This window comes from Bombus affinis, chromosome 10 (genome assembly GCF_024516045.1).
Source record: "Bombus affinis isolate iyBomAffi1 chromosome 10, iyBomAffi1.2, whole genome shotgun sequence".
Classification (NCBI taxonomy): domain Eukaryota; kingdom Metazoa; phylum Arthropoda; class Insecta; order Hymenoptera; family Apidae; genus Bombus; species Bombus affinis.
In genome coordinates this window covers 8,110,017-8,129,097 of record NC_066353.1, presented here as the reverse complement: position 1 = coordinate 8,129,097, position 19,081 = coordinate 8,110,017, and the positions used below count along the sequence as shown (strand labels likewise).

The window sequence follows — 19,081 nt, the reverse complement described above, 5'->3', positions numbered from 1 at the left end:
TATATCGGTCAAGTAGTTAGCGATGGGCTTGAGAATATACAATACGTAGCTTTAAGCTGACGATAGCTTCGAACGTAAGACAACCGATAACGGAATCGTTTGGTTTTTCATTGTCATTTGTTTGACGTTTCGATGATCCGTCAGAGTCTTGAATGTGTTAGCTGTCTGGACAAACTGTCTTGAAATCGTTTGAAAACTTCCTAGTAGTGGTAGAAGCTGCATCAACGCTGAACCGAGTATAATACAGAGAACAATGTTGGTATAGATCGTTGGTATAGAAAGCTACAGGAATACTACGTATTTTGGTATACTCATACTGCTGCATGCATACGTTCGATTCCAACATTTCAAGACTTCCGACGTTTCAAACCATTTAAGATTCTTCGTAAAAGTTGCCACTTGAACTTGAGTTCCTTAAAAAATAACTCGCTTCAAATTCGAATAGAACGTAATTTTCTTAAGATGGTGGGAAGGTCGCGAATAAAAGAGTCGAACGCCCATCGCTATACGTGACGACACGCGGCGAACACAAGCACAGATGGACACGCATACACGTCAGGTGGTGAGCACGAGTATCGGTTTGAGCAGAAAAAAGCTAAATGAAAGAAAGAAGAAAAATATGGGGGAATACAGCGAGCAGTTCGTTTGCCAAAGCTCGTTCACGTCACTGTGATTCGCACGAGCCGCGCGTATTGTGCGGTCAGCCAAAGCGTTTCGTTCGCTCGGTTGTCGATGTATATTACCGTGAAAAAATGCCGAAAATGCAGCGCTATCTGCACTTTCGCTTTTCCACGATACTCGCACATACCCTTTCGTCGCGATGTTTAAGAACGGGAAAGAAATTTTGATATTTTTCAAAACGATGAAACTACTTTTTGCGTAATCCGATGACGTTTTGTTGCATTTTTGCGAACGTGTCGCGAACAATATCGTGAGCGCACTTGTAACAGAAATCTATTGATTTTAGGGTGTAGCTGAATTACTGTTTTCACAGGGTGAAACTGTTAAGTACGTGGCATAAGAAGAAGCATTTTCTTTTTGTTGGAACGAAGTTGTAGCTTTATCGAGGGGATCAAATTATGTTCTACGCGATTATTTTAATTTACTAAAGGCTTTTATTCGCCAATTCAGAAATTACGTCAGTAATAGACGAGGCAATAAGTTCGTTAGATTTAAATTTTCAATAGAAAGTTTCAATGAATCATAAAATTGAAATGGCGAGAACGATTCAAGTAATTCAAAATTAAAATTTTCACGTATAGAATTGTTACGCTTAATATTTGCAATAGTGATAGCGATTATTTCTGTTTATGTAACATGATCTTTTTGCAGACGAGTAACAGATTTTTAATCACGAAATAATTAGTTTCAAAATAAATCTTCGTGAAAGCTATCGAGAATTCATTCGAAATACAAATGTCGGAGTTGCAAAGAGCAGGTCGAGTAATTCAAAATTAAAATCATGAAAATATAAATATGGTAGTAAAAATAAGTAAATCTCTATTTTAAGAAATATGATTCAAGCAGCCAAGTTTCGTTAACACAGAGGAGGTATAGTTCAAGATATATATATATAATTTATTCAACGTAAATGCTTCTTTTTCTAGACGTGCTAACAAAAGATCGTAATGAAAACGTGACGAGAAGCGTGTGTTCGACGTGTGGTTTTCAAGCGGAACGTCCCAGAAACAGATGGACTTCCGGCATGAACGGATCGGTTAATTGCGTGTGCATTTGAACCAGATGCCGTGACCACGTGCTGCCGGTGCGGTATAGGGGTCATATCATCGTGTACACAAAGTGCAAGCACTCGGCATAGCGTCACGCGATCGCTCGAATGTCAAACGCGTGCCAATTTCTTCCCTAATACGTTTGCGGTATGGGCAACAGATGGGTTCACGATGCTTTGTTACGAGTTCCAGTTTCATATACGGGAATTATACCGGAAAGGGTAATAGAACGTAAAATTTTGCACATTATTACGTATACAAGCAGTAGTTGGTATGCTGTTAGTTTGCTTTCATCGTAAACGATATGTATTGTATACATAAATTGATCATAAATTGCTGTAGATCATCGGGCGATCGCGTTGCAACAAAACGTCTGAAATCCAGTGTCGTTCGTTCTATGAACGAGTACGCTGAATTTCCAGCGCAAGGACGCAGGATTGATTATAAATTAAAAATAGACAGCAAAGGGTAAACGATGACCTACGATTAGAGCTGGTGTCCAGCAGCAATTCGCGGGGATGTAAGCATCGGGCAATCGAGTGGCGGATTAACGCAATCGGTAGCGCGCATGCAGCGCGCTCGAGGGGTAAGCGAACTCGCGGAAGTCACATTCGTTCTAGCGATTATCCAGGTAATCGCGGAAGCCGGATTTAGCCGCAGCAGACTCATACAATTAGTGTGTGTGTGCCGTAAATATTTTTTGGGCATGCGTTTTACAAATAGATGCTTCCCTCAGACGTTGGTAATTATTTATTATATTTTTCAACTGATTAATTTGGCCCGTTCAACTGGTTCGATTTCATGGATCCCCATATTTTCCGTTCTATTCTCCAATCGTTCTCCTTCTGTTCTCATTTCTTTGTGTTTTTGTCTCTGGTAACTGTATTTTTCTGCACCAGATTGGCTTTTTTCAAAATTCTCTACCTCTCATTGTTTTCGTCTACGTTTTCGTGTATCTACTCGAATTTGCTCGCTGTCCGGTTCCATTTAGCGTTGGAATCGTGTGTCGAACGTCGACGAGCATCTCTGCGGAGATGACGTCGCGACGACACGTCGCCAACTAAGCATTCTGCCGATGATAGAAATGAGAAAAGGATAGCAAAAGAGAAAGGAATTTAAAATGAAACGATTTTCAAAGTCGAATGTCGCGTCGTGTCGTCTAAGCATCGTTCGCTATTTTTGCGTTCTCTTCGACCTTTTTCCTTTTTACAGTTTATTGCGAGACTTGCATTCAGTATAGATCGTCGATCTGTATACATATATATATATATATGTACACATATATACATATATCGTATATATATATATACATTTTATACATACGTATTGTACATTACGTGAATGCCGTATTAATTTTTGGGCATGTTTCGTCAGTTGCTTATCTGCGGTAGGTTACCGTGTATTGTTCTGGAAAGTGACCATTCTCTTTTTCTTTTTTTTTTTTTTTTTTTTTTTTGTTCTCCTGTCCTCCCCCTCGTTTTCGTTCGTCTCGATATTTTGTATCCACGTTTCCATTGGAACAGTCTGAATCTCTATTTTCCTCATTTTTTCGTTTTCTTTCGAGAGCGTAGTGTGTTCTCGTAGTGGTTTTTGCCGGTCAGATACGTATTTTTGCGCCGATCATGCGGCAAGCTGAGTAACAATTAGATTTTGAAACTTCCTTAGTTAGAGCATCTCTTGAAATTATATTCGTTAGTCGGATTATGTCGATCGAAAATATCACGATCGATGTAACGTGATTTGAATGCTCGGTTAGCTTTCCAAGCAAAATATATTATGCAAAAAAAAAAAAAAGAGAAAGAAGGAGAATATAGCTAAAAACACAAGGAAAAAAGAAATCGATGCGAGATTGCGTTTGAGAATCGACAATTGGAAACGGTGTCGTACAGAGAATACTGGAACAAAGGCGAAAACGATGACTCTGAGATTCTCTTTTCATTTGTCAACGATGCTAATTAACAACGATCACGCTGATTACACAACTGCCAAAGAAAAAAAAAAAAAAAAAAACACCGCGCACCAATGGTTTCGGGGAAAGTTTCAAGCACCGTTTCTTGGATACAACAACAATAGGTTCACGCTGTGTCTTTGTCGTTAACTAATTTTGATTTGACGTATCGACTCATTGATGATGCATTTATCCGCTTTCTTGCTATTTATGCGAGGCTACTAACCATTCACACGTACAGTGCACACATTAAAAACAGGGCGAGGGATCACGCTTGCCACTAACCAAAACACTGTCACGTTCAGACATTCAAGTTTCATAATTTACTTTTTTTACATCCGTTAGACTTTTAAACGTTTATCTTGGAGCTCTCGGAATATTTATACGAAAATGGTGGAAATGAGGTTTTTCTACTCTTTGATTGCAATTTATCGAACGCTTTATTCGTTCGCCCTTGCTTTCTTTACGGCATTATCGGTAAAGTACGTTTTTTCATTTAAAGGATAATCTCATTTCAATTTCATAATTGGTTATGATTAAAATTTAAGGCGCGAAATTTTTAATCCCGCGAGTTCTCTGATGAAAACTAATCCTTACTCGATAAAAATGATTAAACGAGGAAGCTTAAATCGGAGCTTAATTTGACCGGAGAATTTAGGAATTAAAAGATAAAAATTTATAATACAGATTAGTAAGTAATATCGAATTCTGATAAGAATGCTTATTGATTTGTAGAATTAGGTTGCTCGGAAAATTCATGAGGGAAGTTATGAAAAATTTAAGGGAATATTTTATGGAATAATATATATACCGTTTTTGTTCAATACACTTGTGCCATCTATCAAATTTTTTCGTCTGTTTCGGTTCTTGGCTACTCCAATTTTTCCCTTTCAATAAGTTTTGTAAATACTACGATAAATAATAATAAGACCGTATTATATTCGATGAATCAGTCAGATATTTTCTGCTTTTTATACATGAGTATCTCTGGCCAAGTTTCGTAGCTAAAACGTTCAAAATATTCGTGCATCAATGTATATTACATATGGATTTGCGAGATTTCGGAGAAGAGAGTACTATTTATATCTCATCTCATTTCCACCATGTAACACGCGTTTTCGAATCGTTTGACCCGTAGCTAAGAGTCGTTGACCAACATTACACGAGATTGATCACGGAAATGCCGATGCAAAGCTTCAACTACTTTCGTTCAAGTCTCGAATAGTCTCGATTGCGAATATTCTATTCGAAATATCATGCGACTCTCCGTGTTTATTAAACGCGTGAAAACATTCGAATACTTACCGTAGAAAACTTTTATGAATAAATATATTTCGTGTTATAGCTTTTGAAATGTAATAATTTTCTGAAAGTTTATTGCAAATGAGTCTGCAAACGTACACTTGATAAAAAATGAATAAAAAACAATCGATGGACTGTTTAAATAATTCTGTGACGCACACTTTCGAGTTTGTTTCAAATTTGTCCGCTATGATCATGATAATTCTATCATGCCGTATGTCGTACAAAATGTGTCAGCATAAACAGTATATGCGAGTAAAATATATAGCACATATAGCATATATTCAAAATAAGTTTCCGTAAGTGTTCGAATACCTTTGTCAGCCTGTGTACGTACGTACCGTTTAGAATATTCAAGTTGATGACCGTTTGTCAAGATTGGAACGAGGATTGACGTTGACTCTGTGGTTCCGTTTCCTTGGTCGACGTCCAGTAGTTGATCGAACGTTCCTTCGACACGGTGTTCCGGCGCTCGTTTGAATTGACAAACGGTGCCATTAATTCCGGTGCCTTTGAGCGCTCGACGAGCAGCTATCGAGACGTGGACGTCTAACGGATGACATCGCACACAACCGTATAGGAAGCGATAATGATCGGTGATTGCGTCGAACTGACCAATTTATTAGAGGAACAGCTTTTGTGCAGTCTGTGTGATATCGATATATTTCAGAGAATAGAAGGTTTGATTCGCAAAGGAATTGGTTTGTTCTGCGAATAGCTTTACGTGTTTGTATAATAATAAGAAGAAAAGTGGCGCGATAGCGATTTAAATTTGAATGGAAAAATTTCATTAGAAAAATTACTACGCGTGATCGATTTTTCTTATATCTTGTATTCTATTTATTATTCCAGTAACATCATATCACTCGAATAATAGAAGAATCGCTAATTTTACTTTATCGGCTCTAATGACAATTCTATTTTTATAATTTCTTAACTTTATGAAAGATAGAAGGAAGGAACCTGCAAAGGGCATTTCATTAGAAAAATTACTACGCGTGATCGATTTTTCTTATATCTTGTATTCTATTTATTGTTCCAGTAACATCATATCACTCGAATAATAGAAGAATCGCTAATTTTACTTTATCGACTCTAATGACAATTCTATTTTTATAATTTCTTAACTTTATGAAAGATAGAAGGAAGGAACCTGCAAAGGGCATTTCATTAGAAAAATTACTACGCGTGATCGATTTTTCTTATATCTTGTATTCTATTTATTGTTCCAGTAACATCATATCACTCGAATAATAGAAGAATCGCTAATTTTACTTTATCGACTCTAATGACAATTCTATTTTTATAATTTCTTAACTTTATGAAGGATAGAAGGAACCTGCAAAGGGCACTTTACGTATTTTATACCGTACCTAGAGGATATATCAAATGTATAAAATTACATTTTTCTTTTATTGTTGAAGACTACGTGAGGTTGCCTCGAGCTACTGACCATTTTTTATGTGGTGCTCGTAAAAAGCCAAAGGAAAAGAAGATTAAGGCACGAGGAAAGCTCAAAGTTACAAGCATTTTTATATACGTATTACACATATTGAGAATGTACTTGTTATTATATTCGTATAAACACTTTCATACTATTTTATGCCCAATTCCGTCGTGTCTTGAAACTTGAAATTATTGGACGAAGCAATTCCATCCGTATAATAAAACGCATCACCGATCATACTTGAAATTGTCGAGAGAGCTTAATTACGTATTACACGATCTAAGCTACCTTGCAACATTTTAAAACCTCGCTGAGCTATCTATTACGAAAGCCACTTAACGAAACTTACAAGTCAGTACACGTGACAACACAGCGTGACACCCTTTATCTAACCAAGCTGCTCGTAGAAAAGCTAAAGCAGTAGCTGGTAACGCGGATAAGGGATCTGTAGCTTAACAACTAACGACACGAGACTTCGGAACGCCATCCGTGGTATATAGTGGTATATAGTGGTATATACTCAGGGTATGGACAAGCTAATACGTTCTATATAGTATCTAAAACGCGTCAGAAACGGAAAAGACAGGCGACGACGGGAAACATAAGCTCGTTAGGTAAAATCAATTAGCCGAAACCGTAGTTCGTATCGCAGCTCCGCCAATGTAACAGTAGATTATCCTACTAGTGGGATGATGTTCCTTTTGTTGTCAAGAAATGAAAAGAATGCTCGAAATAAAAAAATAGAGGCGAGAGATATACAAAGTACGAAAATTAAAAGAAGATAGAAATATACAAAAAAAGTAAAAATAAAAAAAAAAAGAAATAGGAAAGTAAGATAAAAACGAGAAAGAGCAAGAAAATCGACGTATCACATGGTACGAATCGATGAATCGCATGGTGACCTTTCGTCACGAGACGAGTAAACAGCCTCTAACCTCTCTTCTTCTGTAATCGGTAAAAAAAAAGAAAGATAACTAGCCTTGTATTTTTCGATATACATATGTCTACCCTAGGTAATTTCCGTTCTCGTTTCTGTTTCCGTTTCCCGTTTTCCGTTCATTAAGTCTCAAACTCCGGCGCCCGGAGCTGATTTGAAAGCCGGCCTTGATTTTCGTAACATGTGCTTCTGGTGTGTGTGTCGACAGCTCGGGAATCGACAATAATCCGACGGTGTTTTATCGGCTAATGCCTGGCTCCACTGCACAGACCAACAAGTTTCACACGTTTTACCTTCAGCAACGAGCCGAGAAGTCTGTCACCTGGGCGGACATCAAGGTTAACCATCAGTTGGATTACGAGAGCATAAAGGAATACAATCTGACTATACGAGTCGAGGTATGTACGAAGCGAAGCTGTTATTTCCCAGATGTTAAGAAACGCTGCGTTTCCACCGTTTTTCGTTTGCAACCTGTACGGGTTTGAGAGAAGCGTCCTGGGACGAATTTCGTAGCTACCGTTGGCTTTGCAATGCGTTCGAGCAAGAGAGTCTTGGCGAGAATCTTGGCGAACTTGCGATTACCAAGTTGTTGATGTTTTTGGTTAGTAGTCTCCGCAGACGTTAGAAAATCCGAGCTACGCTTCGACTTTCCAGCCAATGTTGCTTAATCTTGTAGCTTTGCTAAGAAGTTTTCGCTACGAGTTGCAAGTTCGTCGAGGTTTTAGTATTTTTGATTATGCGCGGGATGTTTCGTAAAGTACAGTATCATGATTCTTCGTAAAACAAACAAACTGAAAATGGAAAATGAAATTCTTACTGGCTTGTTTCAAGCGAAATTATGCTTTTGAGAAAATGGATTTTAAAAATGTTTTACGTACACACTCGTCTCTTATCTGACGAGGTTTTGAGATATTTCAATAAAAAGTTAAAATCCGAATCTATCAATCGGTTATAATAATTACCAAGCCGAAGCTGATTGAAGATAACCTACTGATATACTTTGACTATGACAATGTTTGCAACGTTCGTAAGGAAATATATACTTTCGAAATTTTGATCAAACACTCGAGCTTTCATCTCCGTTATTCTTAATTACACAATAATATTTTGCAAAAAAAGCATTCGTTCAAATAGTCAATTTTACTAATTTTTATTTTACACGCCTCAAGAGTTTTATTTCTCATATCTGTTATATTTCAAAGAAAGCCATTGAAAAAGACGTAAAACGCGAAAAATATAAGGGAGGCGGCTATAATTGAATCGCGCCTACTCTACAGTTCCAACCTACGTAGGAACCCGTGGCTTTGCGTATTTCAAGGCTCGAGTGATACGATATTGAATGCGGTTAATTTTCACAGTCAGTGTATTCCTCCTCAAAATCGTCGAGTGACCATAGAATATAATCTCCTCGGTTAAATAACCGGTGTTCTTTAATCCATTTAGAAACTGGCAACGGAGCAACTCGAAAATCCGCTTACCAATCGCGATATTATTTCTATTTCAGCTGTACAGCTCTGTCGAGTATCTGCACCTTGTATTTCTACGGTAATAACTTTCTCTGCAACGATAAAATATGCTCCTCGTCATTTCTATGTGAACGCCTATTCAGTCAGCGAGATGACTTTTCTTCTCTGTTCCATTTGCTTGACCTGTTTTAACGAAAATTCATTGAAAATGATGAAATGCGAGGAAATTTTCGTCGAAACGGTTGTTCGTACCTGGAAATGATCATGAATTTTATCGAAAGCCTGAAATATTTTTAATTAATGCGCTCCCTTTACAATTGTTCAAATGTTAGAATGCTCGTTCAAGTTAATTTATTCTTTGAAAATCGAGTACCTCTAATTTTCAAATTAATACTCGTTCGTCGAGCACAAAGATATTGCAAGACCTATTCTTTCGCCATGAAAAAGACAGTATTCGTGTACTGTGTCTTGTCAATAAAAATACATAAAAAATGAAGTACTCTTAGATCTACTTTCTAAGAAATAATCGATATTTGGTGGTATTAATGTTTAAAAATCTTTAATTAAAGTAAGTCGAGAAAACATTAGTATTTCTGTCTCTATTTTGGAATTACAAGAACAGTAAACGAATGAGCGAATCAAGTAGAAAACGCAAGGTACACGTAAGATAAGGATAATCCTCTTCTACAGAACAATGGCGCCCAACAACTCGCTTCTGAAGCAACCGTCTATATTGTCCTGGAAGACGTTAACGACGAAATACCTTTGTTCACCGAACGTGAGCAAGAAACTGTACTCGAGGGTGAACCAGTTGGCAGTAAGGTTACTCAAGTCAACGCGATTGATAAGGATGGCACTTTCCCGAACAATCAGGTGAGCAGACATCACAAATGTCCGTTTTTGTTAATACTCGAGATACTTCTTTACGTCATCTAACGTTAGACACGTCCAATGATTGCAACGTAACGATTCATTCGTTTAAAAAATACTACACGCGCTTATCGACGATTAATTAGACAAATGTTAATAATTTTTCGTACTGACGATGTCTAGTGGCTAATTTAATCGATCGATAATCCTACTTCGTTCTTGTTCAACTGTCACGATTTATAATCTGTTTGAACGTGCAATTTCTTTGCTTTAAACGGATACGTAATCCTAACGAAGCTGATGAAATGTCCGTGATGTATTCCATTTAAATCGATTTTCACGAATATTTTTGAAATTGTGATTTTATGAAATATCGATGGTTGTTCGTATTTTTCTTCCTTCATGGGGTTCGTTAGGAATATTCAATAAGTTTTTTAAGAAACGACGGAAAGTGTTCATATACGTACATGTATGCGTCTGTAGGTAGTTGAGAGATGAAGTAGATAAGCGATTCTTATATTGCCTTTTTCATTTGTAATCTTCTGTTCTCACATTTGCAAACGTTGAGAGTTTTCAATTAAATTCGTAGACGTGAGATTGAAATTTTATATTTCTTTTTTATTTCCATTTCTACTTTTTATATCCTTAATATGATTAATCTTTTGTGTATGAGAAAGTTCTATCAATATTAATATCGATATTACTTTCATCAGCAAGTTCTCATCATCGAATCGATATTACTCAACTATCGAGCAACTCTCGTGGCTAGTTTTCGGACTAGTCTCAGGCTTCAATTACACGCTCTGTCTACCGTATGCTCTATGTTCCGAATTTATGTATAATATTCAACCGTCTATATATTAAATACTCAGAAATATACAGCTATCTAAACATCGATTATTACGAAATTATTCGTTTATCTATAATTTGATAAGTATACGAGATATTGTGGCTCGTGAAAGTATTTGAACACTTATGCGTAGAAATTTTTTATGAATATATTACGTGCGTTATCTGAAGCATTTTGAATTTTACCTAACTTTGTAACGAAACACTACTCGCACGATTATATTGGTAAAATCTGTAAGCAATTTCAAAATGCGCATACATATACGATATGCGTATAGAAGTTACGAGATATTTATCATAGTTCGTAAAAATCATCAAAGTCAATCGTAATAGTTATGCCACGTTGTACCGTTCACGAAATTTCAGAAACTTTCGTATGTAACACACGTGATACAAGTTTCGCGATCGTCGTTACATATATCACATATATTAAATAATTTTCTGTAACATACATATACGGAGCATACAGTTTGTTTGAAAGCGAACAAGGTCGATGTTAACAAAGTTGAAGTACCAAGGTTTCTGACATCTACCATTGTTGAACAACATAAATATTCAATAGCATAACAAAATAGCCTCAGGTCTGTAACTTTCCTCGCGGCTGAATGAACTGCAGGACAAGGGAAATGTAGGCACACGCGAAATCAATAGTTCCTTCGAACTTTCGAATTAGTCGCTTGTCGTGCTTTGGTGTAGATACTGTTCGTTCGACGTTTATTATTCGTAAGTGAGAAAATTCTTAAATTACATTATATTCTTATCATAAAAATTCACTGGAAAGAATGCAAGCCTCTTACGTGAGAAATTAATGGATTACACTATAACGTGAAAATTTATATTCATTGGAGGATGTGTGGCTGGTCGATCATCGAATGTCGTTCATTTGCAATTACAAAGAATTTTCAATGAGAGAAACGTAGACGTACTTTTTTCTTTGCAATGCTGCTTTAATTGCAACGAGACAATAAAAGTCGTTATTCAAATACGATGTTGAGAACTATTCAAAATTTAGTAGGGATCGCGAATGATAGTATTTCATTCTACGTTAAATTATATTATGTTTGATTTATTTCATTTCCAATTTAAACGTAAGGGATTTATCGAGATATGAAATAAAATATAGTTACGTACTTGAGATCGAATATTTTTGTAGTATTTCATTTAAATCAGTGGCTGAAAAGTAAGGACATTTCGTATCGAATATTCAACGTTGATGTACATAGCTGATATTAATAAAATTTATATCGAACGTTCAGTACCTTTCATATACATATTACATATATTTACATATATGTATAATAAAATGTTATATCAATATAGGCACGGATTTATTACGTTTGAAACGTTGCGTGGGATAGATATTAAATAAAAATCATCGGTTGACTTTAGTATAACTTAACGTTAGCGATAGAGGTAAGTGATAACGTGATGCGTGCAAGTAAAATGCGTTACATGTTTTTCCAATCGCAATGCCCGCTTGTCGAATACTCGACATCTCCATCCCGTAACAAATAGCGTTCGATATAATTCTGAAGAAACGCTTCGGTGTTAAACGTCGTGAGAATTGATAAGACCGTGCAAGAATAATTCGGTTCTTTCAAATAAATATCGTGGCAGCGATCGAATAAACGGATATATTATTCCGGCCGAAACTTTGTTAATTTCACACAGTGAAATTGTGTTTGTCGAAGTCGCGGTTCTGATGGAAATACCGTGTAACTTTGTTCGCCGTGTAATGCCGTTATACTGCAAAATACCGTAATCAAATTTAATCGCAGGAACACCGCCGTTGGTATAATTTAAAATGTCGCGCTGCGCCGTATCGTTACAAGTAACGTGTTACGCGCAAATGTTCATGACTCCTTGCGCAGATATACAACAATTAATATTCATTCATCGCTGTTATTGTTTGTTGAATGTTTATACGTATGTTTACGTACGTTTAGTCGAAATCGATATGAGAAACTTTCCCTTCCACGTTGTTATTCATAATTATAATTAGTCGTGGGATTATAATTATAATTAGTCGATGGTGGAAGAACGTAGTTTTATAAGAACTTTAATACGTTGATAGATTTTTCTTCCCTTATACGAACGAAAATTATTGCAGTTTTACAATTATTTTACATGGAATATGACAATGTGAAATTTACTTGTAGAACCTTTCCTGTATCAGTATATACCTTAGATATATATGTATGTAATTTAACAAAAGAAATTTTGAAGTTTTTTGAACTTTCAACGATAAGCGATTTGAGTTGTAAAAATTTTCCCAATAGTTTTAATACTGCTAAAGTATTATAAGCGTAGTTATAAATATCGAGAGAACTTTACGTCTTGTTCATAACAATTTTTGGTTCTCGTATCATTCTCGTAACGATGTCTAGATGAGCAAAAAACATCTTTCCACAAAAGCTTTCAAGCTTACCTTTCTTTTAAAAAAACCACGAGACAGGGTTGAAAAAGCTAAATAGCATCTTTTTGCTTAGGTATTTTAACTTGATAGCCGGAGCTCGTTAACTTTTACCAAACTATAAGCAGAGTTTGGTGAGTACAAAACGAAAGAGTCTCCTATTTCTTCTTTTTTCTTTTTATTCATACACATCTTGATTTTTCGTATAGTTTACCTTTTATAAAGCGGTATTGTTTATCGTTAAAAATGAAGAAATTTTTCAATGTTAAATTTAATAAAAAATCACAATCTCTCTTTCTCTTTCTATCTCTCTTTCTTTTACTGTCCTCTCCCTTTTTATCGTTCATATTAGTAAACGGGTCTCATATATTTTATGGTCTCATGAAATATTTATTTTAACAAAAATGGGCGAAAAGTAAAACTCTTCTCGTGCAATTCATTGCTCGATTTAATACTTCGTAACATCGTGCGAATGCGAAGCGAAATACATACTCTTGTTTCTGACTAAATATGTACTTTTACGTACCACATTATCATATTATTTTATTATTTACTCGTTTTACTATTATTAAATTATTTACTCGCGACAAATAATGCAAAAATATATGAAATATTCCAAGCAAAAGACTTATTTACAATATTTAGCATGCGAAATAAATTTCTGCTTAAACATCATTTTTTTAATTATGTTGATAAAGATATAGAATTTTATAAATCCCTGTAATCTGCTTAGAAATGATCGCTTGCGTGAAATTGAATGTAAACGAATAAATATTTCGAAGGAATATCGGTTAACCAAAATATAAACCGGCATTGTGCGACCGATCACGCAAATGAACTAATTATAATTATCTGTTCAGAGTTAAGTTTTCCTGTACACAGGAAGTATAACCGTTAATGCCATCAATTATCCTCGTGATTATTAATAGTATGTGCGTTATTAATTCAATCCAGCCAGTTAATTAATTTAATTGATGTCTTTGCTGATAGTATCGTCGCTTCGTCGCTTCAAATTTCATTTTGTTCGCCTTACTCCGATCTAAAATCAAGCTTTTTCTGTACCTTTTTTTCATTGGAAACGCTACGCCATTTCACTGTGATCGTGATTTTTTATTTGTCTTTTCTCGATTTACAAGCAGTCGTGCAGGCACACTGATTTCTTGATTCTCGGCGCTGATTTCTGTTTTTTCTTCGCGCAAACATTTTCGTAATACGCTTGCGTGCGTCCTTCGATGGATTTTCGTTTACGAGCGAACTCTATGAAGTCTCTAGAATTGGATATTTCTCTTTTTTCCTTCTCTCTAATTTTGTTCTCCCTTTTTTGTTTAAATTTCGAGGAATGTCACGAATGTTCGGAGTTACTTCTCCTACCGAATAAAACGAGCACGAGTGGGCGGGTGGAGAAAAAGTCCTGGTATCCAGAACGCAGAACGTTCTAGCTCGAAAATTATCGGTTTAAAAGTTTCTGTTTATTGGAAACTTTAAGGATATATTACGATTATACGTGTACTTGGATGTGTATTATATTAATATTTGCTTTTATGAGAATTTCGATCAGTTTTTAGATTATCAAAGTTTTCGTTGCATTTGTAAACATACTTTATATGGAACAGAGCGTGTGCTTTGCGCAAAATCAACGTGTATTCGATAATAAAATCATAATACGTATAAGCTTTTAGACGATTACAGACGCGAATATCATACGATACATTTTGACAAATTTTTCGTATTTTCGAAAGATATGGATCTGTTTTAACTACGTAGGTTTTATCATACGTCCCCGTATTTTTTGAAATAAAAGTTATCAAGCTTTAAATATTTTCAAATTTCAAAATTTCAACTATTTAATCTGTCAAATCTTCAAATCGCTTTAGATTTACAAATTTTAACAATAAATCGTGCACATTATACAATACCGACAAATCGCGCAGCGGTGAATAGAAATAAATGGAATCTGTGAATCGCTTATTTCAACTAAATTCTCGCAAAATTCGAATTTCAATTATTACATCGTAATTTACCTACTTACGTAACATAATTAACCCTGATATAATGCTCAAATCGTTATATTTCACTCGAGACGAAACGAAAAGGATTTGTAAAATTTTTAGATGTTTAATCTACAACTGGTAAGGTGGAGTCGATGGAATCCTCGAAAATTTCACGTTTATGGAAATCTGAAAAATACGTACCGATGGTTTATAACCTACGATAGCAGCTTCCATAAATTTGCGAACGTTTCTATGTCATAAAATGGTCACTTTCGATTTAATCGATGAACAGTCGATAAAAAGTGTAACCAAGTAGATTGGTAAAAAGGGATTAGATCGCTAAAAGAAGAGTAGATCGATAAAGAAGGAATAAATCGATAAGGACGAAAAGAGTGGTATTTGAAGCCTCCGACAGGAGGCATCGGAACGCGCGCCATTTCAGTTATTGTAATATTTCTAGAGGAAAGGTTAACGGAAGTCAGGAGCTATTTTTTGAGTAAATTTTCTTAATATTCCTATCAAATATTCTAAATAATGCGAAGTAGTTGTGTCTTTACGAAAAATTAACAACAATCCATACCAGGTGCACGTCAACACACGACTTAAACGAGAAACCATGCATATAAACGACAATCGAAAATATTGCAACAATAAGGAGCTCCAGTATTTAAATTTGTACTTATTGGAAAAGGAAGAAAGGTATAGATTTCATGGTCAAAAGTTTTACGTTCGAAAATTCAAAAGTTTATTGCCACGAGTATTAGTTGATCGTAAACTTATAGGATACTTGATAAAGTGACTTGACTTTGTTAGATTTGGAGTCCTCATTTGTTGGTTACTTCGAATTATTGGAAAATGTAGTTGCATCTTTGTTGCAGCAGATCCTTCGACTTTTTCATTTCTCGTTCAAACTTCAGATATTTCCTTACGGTAAGTTATGGTTATAGTTGTTTCGTATTTTGACGAACTATCGTTACAGTTATATATATATGTTCAGAAAAGATCTTTATGAGTGTATACATTGGGTTTTCAGGTATTTTATTCGGCAAAATGATCGTTCAGAATACACATCCGCTGTAACCATAGCCTTGGGAAAATATAATTTGTTTCAAAATGGGTAAAAGAACGCAATAGGGTTAAACTACATTTTCGCCATTAATTCGATTCAACTTCTAATCAAGTAAATCACGTTGTTTCTGTTTCAGGTGACGTATTATGTGGTGGACAGCGACAGGAACGAGGGAAAGGATTACTTCGAGATCAACAGAGAAACTGGCGATATCTTCACGAAGGTGATGTTCGATCGTGAAAAGCAGGGCGCGTACGCATTGGAAGTGGAGGCCAGGGACGGTGCACCTTCCGCGAGACCCAACAGCAACGGCCAGCCGAATTCTGGTAAGTAGATCATTGAATGCCGCTGCACTATGCTTTCGACACTTTTACCTGGTGGCACGTGCGCCACGTCTGCGCACTACTCGCGATTCTACCGTAAAACAAGAAAAACCCGAATCGACGGCGATTTAACTTAGAGCGTGCAATCGTATTTTCTTATGCGAACACAGGGACGACGGCTGTTGTGTTCTACATCGAATCGTCCCTACACGCTGATTTAGGAACGATCGATTCCTGAATTTCACCGACCAAAAGGTAGAGACATGGTCGAAAGAGTAGAAGTGAAAATGAACGCAACGTTGCTGAATGAAGGTTGAGAATAGGAATTGGAGGATCAGTGGTAGATACAACTAAGAGTGGTCATTTTTAAATAACGTGTTATTTTGGAAAAATTGGAAACACTTGTGTATCACATCTTTTAGCGATAGGTTTTTGTCGGTAATTTTATGAGAAAAGTTCATGCTTTCTCGTAAGATTACTAAATAGGCTGTCTTTTTAATTTTAAAAGATAAAACGAGCTTCGAATATCCGTAAAATATATACGAGCGAGGGCTGTTAAGAAAATTTCAGGTGGGGTTACGATAATACTATGGTAGTTTCGTTCACGAAACTTCCTTTATAAATTAGGCAAAAAGCTTGTTTTGCATTTAAAAGCGATACATAAGCCACGTTATTCGGTGAAACTGTAGGCCATCTAACTACTGCCTGTTAAAGTGAATTCAAAGTTTAATGGCACAGTTGAAAATAAGATTTTTCATGAAGCGAATGGTCAAAGGAAATCATCAGCTTCATCGAAAAAGCTAGTATTTTTCTTTGTATTCCATTAAATATAGCCGTAATACGGAGAACAGTTGTGCTTCGTAGTCGTATAAAAGTTCCCTCTATTTCAACCACATTTCGTGTTTCTCAGTCTGAAGAAAATAAACGAAATTAAACATCGAAATTCTATTGCATTTTGTACACAGCTATCAGTGCGCTTCCAGTTTAAAACTAAATTGTCCGTAACTTGGAAAATAGACCTCGGACGAAATTTTTATCCAAGAACTTTCTTCTTCCATCTAAATATCGCTCATTTTTCTCATTTGTATTTTACGTGAAAGATCCGACTCTAAAGTCACGTCACAGTTGTTACTTTACCGTTTCGGCCAATTCCACGATTACGGTCGAAAGGTGCAGAACGTGATGGCGATAACACACGGCCAGAAATCTTTTTACGGGTTCGAAACGTCCGACTGCTTTGGCGATGTCGCGTCGCGGACCAATAGTCGTTTTCCACCGCTCTTAGAATTCCGGTTTAGAATTCCGTTCTCGGTTGCAAATTTATCGGCTATGCCACGATACCGTATTCAATTCCTTGGCTGACACCGATGTAGTCCAGCGTGTCCACGTAGAATTTGCAATCGCATAATGTTTGCTCGGCAAATTACTCTGCACGTGTGCTTAAGGAGCGAGCCAATTGGTCACGTTCCCGTAACTTTTCATGAGGAGCCACGGCAACGTTTACGTTATACCGTATGTACTATGGACCGACTGCTCGTTGTTTCGTGTCCAATCAGTCGTGCATCTAGGAAATTTCGTTTCGTCGTGGAAACTAGACCGCAATCGGAATCGTGACGGTTGCAAGTGGCGAATTTATGATGTTTCGAGGGCAAATGGGATTTCTCGGAGATACGCGCGTTTATGGCACGACTCTACTTTTATGAAGATATAAGGGTTTTCTCGTGATTTTGGGGAGAGAGGAGAAGGGCCAAGTAAGAGTTGTTACGACCTAGAAATAAACGTGTAAATAGCGAGGTTGAATAAGATATTTTTCTAGGTTGATGAAGAAGGTAAACGTAAAAAGGTAAAAAGGTTTTGTTTCTCTCTGTTCAAGATTTCACGTATGATAGAAAGTAGGATATTTTGAACGCTAGTAGAAGTATTAGTAAAAGTATCTCTGTCTATTGGAATGTGAACATAATTAAGCTATAAAAATTCGAGAACCGTAGCTAAGTTAATAATACAAAGAGAAATACCTTTATTAATCGCATTCTACTTTGCCGTGCTAAAAATTTGCAATTCTTTGATTGCTTCATGAAGCTTCTAATTTGAAGTTAAAAGATCCTATAACTTATAACGATTCTTGTCAAAAATAATTCGATTTACGATTAATTTCTTCGTAGATTGTTTCTGAAATTACTCACGAAGTATAATGATATATAAAGCATAGTAAATTCGTAACTTCACAGTTCGTGGAATTTTCTCTCTAATATTGGACAAAGTATTATTTCACTTTAATTTCACCAGTGACTTTTTGCTTCTAACGTTATACCATCGTTTGTGACATAAAACTGTTAAAAATTTAATTATCGTTCGCCTCTTTTTGTCATAAAATTGTTTAACTTGCTCTTCTTATTGCTCGAACTGAATCTGTTGTGGAAACAGTATGGAGATATTTTGAAACGTTAAACATCGAAACTATGGAACAAATTGGATCGCCGAGTTTTGACCGTCGCCGTACAGTAAGAAAATATTATATGAAAATACAAGAAGCATAGAAAGAGCAGAAGTATCGAGAAAAAGTGTATTTAATAGGAATTAAAGCAAAATGAGTAACCTGCCGAATAAAAGAAACGCGTTAAGGAGAAAATTGCTTGGCTGCGTGATATTGTACGCAACGAGGAAGCAAAACAACAATCGCTGAATTCATTGTTGGAAGTTTGGCGTGTGTTTTCTTAGCCTGGAAAATCTCGTTTC

The 19,081-nt window shown here is 36.1% G+C and overlaps 1 protein-coding gene across 3 annotated transcripts in view; it reads left to right on the top strand.

Moving 5' to 3' along the window:
• Window positions 1–19,081, top strand: part of LOC126921158 (neural-cadherin-like) — an 88,427-nt gene that overhangs the window by 53,738 nt on the left and 15,608 nt on the right. For all 3 annotated transcript variants that reach the window (XR_007712247.1, XM_050732445.1, XM_050732446.1), the window contains one exon: window positions 7,573–7,762. Coding sequence is in view for 2 of the 3 variants with exons in the window: in XM_050732445.1 (XP_050588402.1) it covers window positions 7,573–7,762 (190 nt within the window). In the remaining variant the exon portion in view is untranslated. Of the gene's footprint in view, window positions 1–7,572; window positions 7,763–19,081 lie in introns of those variants that run through there.